Source organism: Mytilus californianus, unplaced genomic scaffold (assembly GCF_021869535.1).
Source record: "Mytilus californianus isolate M0D057914Y unplaced genomic scaffold, xbMytCali1.0.p SCAF_23, whole genome shotgun sequence".
In the NCBI taxonomy this organism is placed as follows: domain Eukaryota; kingdom Metazoa; phylum Mollusca; class Bivalvia; order Mytilida; family Mytilidae; genus Mytilus; species Mytilus californianus.
Genome location: NW_026262672.1, coordinates 5,808,934 through 5,819,105, shown reverse-complemented (window position 1 = coordinate 5,819,105; position 10,172 = coordinate 5,808,934). Strand labels below are relative to the sequence as shown.

At 31.8% G+C, this 10,172-nt stretch overlaps 1 protein-coding gene across 1 annotated transcript; it reads left to right on the top strand.

The window, feature by feature from the left end:
- Nucleotides 1-569: 569 nt before the first annotated feature.
- On the top strand, nucleotides 570-8,709 carry LOC127732279 (uncharacterized). Its single transcript, XM_052241354.1, has 4 exons — nucleotides 570-658; nucleotides 2,462-2,646; nucleotides 4,851-4,926; nucleotides 8,360-8,709. Exons 2-4 carry the CDS (start codon nucleotides 2,464-2,466, stop codon nucleotides 8,707-8,709), a joined length of 609 nt encoding a protein of 202 aa, XP_052097314.1. The 5' UTR covers nucleotides 570-658; nucleotides 2,462-2,463.
- Nucleotides 8,710-10,172: the final 1,463 nt, after the last annotated feature.

Below are 10,172 nucleotides of genomic sequence, written 5' to 3'. Positions count from 1 at the left end.
ACCTATAAAAAACATTCAATTTAATGTAAAATTATGAATTCAAAGAGTGACAGAGTTAAGGTTACCTCTAATAAAATTATCTAAAAAAGTGAACGATTTAAGGTGGTAGACCTGGGGTAAGGGAAATAACTCGTACACATCTACTTGAAGTCATTGATGCGTTTTATTAAGGCACTCAATTTCAAGCATCTGTGTACACAGATCGTTTACCTTGGATACTGACAGTGACAGACGATAACCACAATGAGAGGTTTATTTGAATCCAAAAAGAAGTCTAAGCGTTCTAACTTTTTTAAAACTTTGAACAAATCGTTCAAACAAATTAGTATTGAAGAAACAAATGATCACACATATGTGCAACATAATTACATGGATATCGGGGCGGAGGAAGAAGTGGCCGGGAATGAAGGAATGATTGACAGCAATTGGAAGGTGGGGAGACGTATAGTAGAATTAGGCGTACTGGCAGATAAAATGTATTGTTGCAGGTGCAATGTTCCGTTGCACCTGCATGATACCCTCCATGAACGGACGGCCGGATTCGGCAGTTATCTTCTAATTTTATGCACCAACACAGAATGCAGAACGGTAACAGACGTGCCAACGGGAAAAGTGGGTCCAACTGGATCATTCGACATCACTGCTAAGATAGTCATAGGTAAATACTTTAATAAATATCAATTGCATTTACGTATTTTATCAAAATTTACTTTTTTTAATTTTATGTAAAATGTAAACAATGTTCGTGTTAAGCATATCCACCTATTTCTTTTGAAAAGTTTTACCTTTTTTTTTTCCTATTGCCAATATTGGGTACACTTCCTATTTCACCCAACAAAAGAAGACAATTACATACATGTATATTCAGAAATGTATTTGTAGATATAATATTTTAGAGTTGATGAGATTGACTATTATTTTTAAATTCATCTATTGGATATAATTGTGTGTAGAGTTACTTTCCCTGTGTTTTCCCCTTTTGAAATTGTCTTCCAAATTTTGTTTTGTTTCAAAAAAGACATTTACAACTACTGAACTGAAAGGACAGATATTTTCAAGTATCAAAAATATAAAATGGATATTCAAAGTTTATACAAAGAACATTAATTGCAATAAATGTTAAAAATCTACAGTTCTACAAAATGTTTATTGACAAATGATAACATAATATGATTCATGTACAATGACAAACTATATACACAGTTTTCTAATCTAATACCAATGTGGTAAAGATAAAAGATATCTTAATACAGAATCAGATAACCTAAAAATTCCACTATGGTAGGATAGAAATTAAAAAATGAAAAGGGTAGACTATGGTAGGCAAATATATATATTCTCCACATGGTGATTATTGTCCTTACATGTATGTCTCTATATAGCTAGACATACCTTAAGTAGTGAGTAAAATGAAAGAAGATTAAAGAGAGTACAAGGAATTTAGGTCAGTTTACAAATTTACCAAAACATATTTGCCAGTTTCAACATATTTTAAAATATATTACTGCACCTTTTCTTTTATCACTCTATAAAACAAATGGTTTTATTTGGTTGTGAAAACTTAGTACATGTAGTGGCGGATCCAGAAATTTTCATAAGTGGGGACCAACTGACTGCCTAAGAGGTGGCCTGCTGCAGTCATGCTTCAGTGATTCCCTATATTATCAACCAATTTTTTTCACACAAAAAGGGGGCCCAGCCCCCCCCCCCCCCCCCCCCCCCCCTTCCCAAATCTGCCCCTGACATGTATGACACAGCTGTTACCACTGAAATAAAACTAAGTCATTTCCAATTGTTTGAGCATCAAAAGCTGAATGTGAAATTTTTAAACACATTTTCAACATAACATAACATTGTACAAATATTGGTATTTATTCTGAGATTAATATAAAGGTTCTCCTTAAATATCAAATTAATTGGTATTATCAATGAAATGATATTGTATATAAAGTGTTATGAGAATAATCATAAAAATAAGAAGATGTGGTTGACGTGGTATGAATGCTTATAAAACAACTCTCCATCAGAGACCAAATGATGTAGAAATTAACAACTAAAGGTCAACAAACAGCCTTCAACAATGAGCAAAACCCATAAGGCATAATCATGCAGCTCTAAAATGTCCAGAAATTACAAATGTATATCAATTCAAACGGGAAAACTAACCTGATGTATGTACGAAACAAAGAGTTATATGTAATCAGGTAGTATTAATTTAAAATATAATTGCTACTGTTTTTGTGATGACATTTTTCATGTGAATAATCTAAAACCATCAAAAAACATGATGGGTTCAACTGAAATAGTCTCACTCCAATATAACAGCAAAATAAGTAACTAGTTCTACTGAGAGGAAAAGTTTGTGGAAAAAATACATTTCAATTATATAGATTGAAGTTGAACTATAGTTGGTTTCTACAAAATGTAATTTTTGTTTCATAAAATGCTTTCTTATATGTAGGAATGATACATGCTGGCTTAGGATATGCACAAATAAGAAACTTTCTGACAGAATGTAACTTGCCAGTCATGAGTAAGTCTTGTTTCCAAAAACATGAGAAAAAAATTGGAAAAATCTTTGTATCTGCTGCTGAAGAATCCTGCAAGAAAGCTCAACAACTGGAAAAAGAAATTTCTACAGATAAGGTAATACTATATGATATATTTGACTTATTTTAATCTACTTCTGGACCTCTTTCAAATATGACTTATATATGTATACATGTATATATATATATATATATATATATATATGCTTCCGCAAATTTACAGATCTAACATTATTGGGCTGTTCGTTTAGACGAATTATATATATACATATACTGGTATATATATAACACTGTTGGGTGTAATTTTCAGACTTATATAAATATTTGTATTAACCCTGTGTCTCAAACACACTGAGACCCAGTGGGCATATATATTGTATGGTTGTCACTTGCTTAGACTTGTTTGTATGATATACTTATTTCTAGTGACTGTATAATGAATTAATCATTATCCCATACGGTATATAAAAATTGTTGAGTTAGATTGCTGACAAATAACAAATACATTGTGTATTAAATAATAATATAACATCTTCACACGATTAAAACACATGTCTTATGTCTATCTCTAGATTCGCCTTACGTGACAAGGTAACACTACGACTATTAAAGTTATATTTTATATAGCGGATGTGGTCGTGTGGTCTAGAGCGCTGGACATGAGGCTAAGCGATTGGTGCTGTAGTGTATCAAAGGTGTGAGTTCGAATCCCGTTGAGGGACAAAAATTTGTCAGCATAAAAGTCTAATTCTAACACTGTTGGGTGTAATTTTCAGACTTATATATATATATATATATATATATAAAATTAAGAAGATGTGGTATGATTGCCAATGAGACACAACTCTGCAAGAGACCAAATTACACAGGAATTAACAACTATGGGTCACCCAACGGCCTTCAACAATGAGCAAAGCCTAAACTGCATAGTCAGCTATAAAAGGCCCCAAAATCACAAAACTTGTCCTAAAGGTACAGATAAAATATTAAAACAATTTGTAATTAGGGCTACATATACATGGAAAAGCATCATTTTCTGAATTGAATGAAAAGTAATTTACATTTACAATTAAAAATATAACTTCTCCAACAATTAAAAACATGAGAAGTCAAAAGAACAATCTTATATATATCCATCTATAAATCAAATTAAAAAAAAAATCAATAGAATTATATATATATATATATGTTGTGTACAAGATGTAATTTTGTACAAATTATAATTTGTACAGGGTTTTTGTACAATTTATAAGTTTTTTGACACATACCTTTTTGCACCAGGTGATAAAAGTTTATCTTCTAAAATGTATCAGTTTAATGTCTTCAATTCAAATTTATATACACCAACCTAAAATTTAGTGCTATTCTCTTTGTCCTCAAACTGGAAATAAGGACACCTGAATGGTTTACATTCTATTTTTATTTTTCTCCTTATACCAAAATCATATCCATGAAAAGTCTTTTTGTGTTCTTATAATGTTTTTTGTATCAATGCTCAGTATTAAACTGTATCATGTAGTCATGGAAATATGAAAGAAATATGCGAAACAAAAGACTGTGTGCTTGCATCATCCATTTGTGTTAAGCGGTTCATAAAACACTAATAACTTGTACAAAAATTCTGTACAAATTATAATTAATTTGTACAACATTACAATTTGTACACAACATATATATATGTTGTATACCAATTATAATTTGCACAGAATTTTGTACAAATTATTAGTGTTTCATTGAACTGCTTAATGCAAATGGATGATACAATCACAGTCTTTTGTTTCACATACTTCTGTCATATTTCCATGACTACATGATACAATCTAATAGTTATACTGAGCATTGTTACAAAAAAACATAAGAACACAGAAATACTTTTTATGGATATGATTTCAGTATACAGAGGAAAAAAATAGAATTTAAACCATTCAGGTGTTCTTATTTCCAGCTTTAGAACAAGGAGAACAGCACTAAATTTCAGGTTGAAGTATATAGATTTGAATTTAAAACATTAAGTTGATAAATTTTTGAAGATAAACTTTTATCACCTGGTGCAAAAAGGTATGTGTAAAAAAAAACCTGTACATCTTGTACACAACATATATATATATTTTATTTATATTGTGTTAAAACAGATCAATAAATTAATTTCAAAATGATTAATAAAATAAGTTAATCTTTTTTATGTTACGTCTTTTATAATTCTTTAAAATTTTAAATAAACAATATAAATTTTCAAATTATTCATAATTTGTTTACTACCTTATTGCGATGTCTAATTTTTATCAAATTTATGTAATTTAGGAGTTGGAGCTTGAGGTCAGTTTTGATGCAGGTTGGCAAAAACGTGGGACAGGATTCAATTACAATAGCTTAACAGGTAAACCTGCACTTTATAAATGTGCAATTTCTCGCTGCATTGAAGACCTGTTGGTGACCTTCTGCTGTTGTCTGTTCTATGGTCGGGTTGTTGTCTCTTTGACACATTCCCCATTTCCATTCTCAATTTTAAACATATTTATTTTAGTTGGTACAATTTTAATGGTGAATTTGCAACTATATTTTTGTCTAATAAGATCAAAACCTTAATAATCTAGCTATACATGCATGTACAACTACAGTACTATATAAATTACAATTAATTAATATACATACCAATCAGAATTGCATGTGATGTCTACATGTTCAATGTTTCACATAAGACTGTTACATGTATGAGAATCTCACTTAAATGTAAACAAGCTTAATAATTTAAGCCAAAGAACCTTTTTCTGATTGTTATAAACTCAATAGTGACAGATACACAAAATTTGAAGATTGATGAAAACTTCAGCCAATGTCAGTATAGATTGATTGATTGATTGTTGGTTGCTTTACGCCGCATTAGCACAACAGGGCTATATCGCGGCGATAGCTAATTCGAATATTTTTTACAATTTAAAGCATATTCTTAAAATCAGACAAAAGGTCCTTCAATAAACTAAAATTCTAGATTAAAGCAAATTGATTATTTACAAATAAAAATGAACATTAAGATAACGTGATAAAAATTTTAAATCGTTTTAAATATAATAACATTTTTATATTTTAGAATATATTCCAACTTCTTTTAAAAATGAAACAATATTTGTAAATGAAACATTATTAAATAAATCATACATATTATTGACATTGAAATGCTTCTTACGAATATCAGCAAAGTCAATACAATTGATTAAAACATGTTTAATAGTATACTTGCAGTTACAAGGTATACATTGTGGTTCTACTTCATTTTTTAAAAGATATTCGTGTGTTATTCTAGTATGACCAATACGACATCTAGAAATAACACACTGATCTTTTCTGCACATAAAATTATTGAAAGGTTTACATAAATTAGGTTTAATTTCATGTAATTTATTACCATCTATTTTACTCCATTCATTTTTCAATATATTAAAAACATATTCTCTAATATTAGATTTAAAATCGGTATATGGTATATCACAGTTAGATAAAGGGTCACCCAGGGCATTCTTTGCCTCAAGGTCTACAGCTGTGTTTCCAAGGATTCCAACATGACTCGGCACCCATAGAAATAATATTTCTTTAAGGAGAATTTTTAAATTCCTCATTACATATAAAATTTTGAGAATTGTTGGGTTTTTAATTTTAGTATTTTGTATAGCTTGTAAGCATGAAAGTGAATCAGAACATATAATAAATTTGGATTTATCTGAAGAAGCAATAAATTTCAAAGCCAAAATTATTGCTTCTGCTTCAGCAGTAAAGATCGATGCATCAGATGGCAAACGGAGAGTTGCAGCTCTGTCCCTGAAGACAGCAGCAGATGCAACTCTGTCACCATCTTTTGATCCATCAGTATAGACAGTTGAAAAATCTGAATAATTGGCTTTGATTTCAGCATAGTGTTGCTGAATTAAAAGAGGATTTGTTTTATTTTTATTGTGTTCACGGAGATCAAATATCATTATTGGTTTGGGAAGTTCCCATGGAGGACATTTGCAAGTTTCAACTTGAGCAACAGATTTTAAATCAAAAGAAGCTAAATGTGGTTTTAAACGTATACCTAACGGAGGAATTTTATTTTCATGTTTTGCAAAAATATCTTCATAAATTGGATTAAAAACACAGCTGTAGGCAGGATTATCTGAGTAGGCTTTTAGTTTGACAGCATATTGAAGTCCAAGCTTCAAACGTCTGTTAGAGAGTGAGTGCTCATCAGCCTCCACATACAGACTCTCAACTGGTGAGGTTTTAAATGCGCCAAGACAGAGACGCAAACCCTGATGATGCACAGCATCGAGAATCTGTATGTAGGACATGTCAGTATAGTATGAATAGCTGGTAAAACTAAAAATAATGTAATGAATGTAGACCTACTAACTTACATGCACCTGAATTCAAGTTAAGAATATATAATACCTATAACCAGATGTAATAAACAAATTTTTACAATTAATTCATGTTGACAAAAATTCTACAACAAGATCAGGGACTTTCTATACTATTTTAGATTTATTGAGTTTTAGGGTTTCTTGCTGACTGATCTAAGGGTCATCTAATCCTCAATAATTTTCTATTCACATTTCAAACAAATATTATGTCAATTGTGAACTAATAAAATGATCAGACTTTACAAGATATACATATGTGTAGGACTCTAAAGTGCGATGGGGACGCTAAAACGCGATGGTCACGCTAAAGTGCGATGGCCTACGCTTAAGTGCGATGGTTTGATGCGCTAAAGTGCGATGGTCTGTGCTAATCATTTGAACACGCTAAAGTGCGTTTTTCCGCAAAAGTATCGACGTTAGCAACGTTCGACAGCATTATGACGATATTGTTTGTCCAGATAAAGGATTTTTATTACACAAGAAAAGAAGGAAGAGAGAAACAAATGATCACAATCTGGAACTATTTTGGTCGTTGCTGGAAGAGGTTAACTTAATTTGTAAAATTGCAAAAAGAGCTTTAATCAAAACAGTTACTTTCTAATTGAATAATTCTATAAAAAAAATTACAATATGGTTTGTTATTTCTGTTAAATAATGAATATACTTCAACTAGACAGCAACCTGACGAACAGATGTGTAGTATCATTATAAAATATGATTGCCAATACGACAACTCTCTATCCACGACCTAATGTCATTGATGTATGCAACTTTAGGTATGATCTTTAACGCGGAGCATTGTCTTACACAACATATTATTTTTGATTAAAAGACGACTTCTACTAAATTCCAGATGTACTAACTATACTGCAGTTTAACCATTACACTTTTTGGACAACTATCGTACTTTAAATAAAAATAAGAAGATGTAGTATAAACTATCAATCCAACCCCAAATTTCGTTCATGTATGCAACTAATAATCATACGGCCGTCAACGTAAAGCCTTGGCTCATGCCGCATAACAAGCTATATAGGGTTATAAAATGACCAGTGTAAAACAATTCAAAAGAGAAAGACTACGGCTTGATATATAAATAAAACAATAAACGAAAATGTAATAGGAACTCAGCAACAAACGAAAACCATTGCCTGAACCACATTCCCGTTACACCATCGGACTTTAGCGTGTCATACCATCGCTCTTTAGCGTGATATCTGATCGCACTTAAAAAAAAAAAAACATCGCACTTTAGCGTAGACCATCGTACTTTAGCGTGACCATCGCACTTTAGAGTACCATCGCACTTTAGAGTCCTACATATGTATGCATACAAACAAACTATATTTTTGTATATGGAATTGTAATATTTTCTTTTTCAACCAAAATTTGTAATTTCATATTGAATTTCAGGACATGCTTCAATGATAGGAAAACAAACAGGGAAAGTGACCTGCTATGATATAAGAAGCAAAAGCTGTAAATTTTGTGAGCATCATGAGGGAAAGAATGAAACAGTTCCAAGTCATGACTGTTGTAAAAATTGGTATGGGTCTAGTAAGTCTATGGAACCAGATATGGCTGTTTCCATGGCACATAAGATGACTGATAATGAATGCCCAATTGACGTCATTCATGCTGACAATGATTCAACTACCATGTTGAAACTGAAAATGGACTTTGAAAACTTGAAAAAAAAGGATGACCAAAATCACACTACAAAAGGAATAACAAAATCACTGATTGAATTGTCTAAAAGGTAATAAAAGTTATGTTTTCAGCCCGATCAGGTTAAGGCAAGACAGTCTCTCTTGTGCTCAAAGTTGAAGAAACGACTGATATCTAGTCCTGTCGTGTAGTTGGTCTTTCCAATAATTCAGAATTCACCTCCGCGTTCAGTGAAGAAACAGTTTGTTGGAAAGACTGCATTGTTGCAGAAAGCCTGCAAAACAAGGTAATTGGTAATTGAATTTCCTAACGATTATGTGCAATGCATATTATGTTGAAGTGGAATTAAAAACCACGTGTTCCTCTGCGTTATTAACTGATGCATTGTGGGATCGCGCACCACCATATATGGTTGTAGCTTGATCTGTATCTGCTATATATCGGAATTTTGACCTATATTTCGGTTACATTGTCATTATTGATAGTAGAGTCTTAAGTACTATTCAGAATTCTCACTTAAATAGTTGGCATTTTAAGGTATTTTTATTCCTAATCTACTAGCTTCTTGACGAAGTCCTCATTTCCCCGTGGTAGTCTAAATTTCTCCGACCTTAATCCCGGACGCCTCTATTACAGAACCTACCTATTGTATTTATTGTGAATTTGTTCTCGTCCTGAATATGCATGAAATATTTGCCACTGGACGTTAAGCAACCTACACTCAATCAATCAATCTTGACGAAGTCAATTTCTATCTGTTGATATCTTGGGTGAATTCTTCCATGAAAAAGTCCTTTTGACATGAATTTGGATGATTGAACTAAAATGGTGTTATTCCTTCTAATGCCCATACGAAAGTTGACAATGGCTTGGCTGTAACGGGAAACCATTTCAAACATATATATATATATAGTTTGGATTGTGTTCCATACTTTTTACAAACTGTAGAAAACCAGAGGCGGTAGGACTTTCTGTAATAGTATTTTAATAAGTCTCAATTAAACATTTCCTCATATAAGGTAAAATAAGCTCTTGCAGTGTGCCTAAATGAAATGTTAAGATAAGCTGCCATGTGTAATGATTGTCATAGCACATCTTGGCTGCTTCCATGGCTGCTTTAGAGGTCCAGCCCATTCGGTTAACTAGTATTCTCATGAAAACATCCCAATTCAATTCAACAAAAGATTTCATCAAGTTCATTTCATAATGTCCATCTCCTGTTTTCAACAAAATCCAATTAAATTATCTTACAAATTTAACCTCTTGGACATCAGGATGTTCCTTCTTGTGGGAATTAAATGTTTCTTTACCTAAAAAGCCTTTATTGCAAATGATACATGTGAAGTATTCTTCAATCATTCTGCACACCATTGTGTAAGGTAAGCCATCACAACAAACGATGACCCAATCTCTTTCTTCTCCACCATATCGATTTATGCCAGCAGTTTTCCCTAGATGTCTAAGAACTAACTTTAGGTTATCAATTGAATTTGGATTTACAAAGACTGGATCCATTACAAATACTGGTATTTCACTTGCTTTGTGAAAATGTTCTACG

What these genes read in the sequence shown, in the direction of transcription:
- LOC127732279 (XM_052241354.1), top strand. Translation starts at nt 2,464, where the DNA reads ATGATACATGCTGGCTTAGGATATGCACAAATAAGAAACTTTCTGACA. An exon ending in AAGAAATTTCTACAGATAAG is followed by an intron (nt 2,647 to 4,850) that starts GTAATACTATAT and finishes TATGTAATTTAG; the next exon opens with GAGTTGGAGCTTGAGGTCAG. An exon ending in CAATTACAATAGCTTAACAG is followed by an intron (nt 4,927 to 8,359) that starts GTAAACCTGCAC and finishes ATTGAATTTCAG; the next exon opens with GACATGCTTCAATGATAGGA.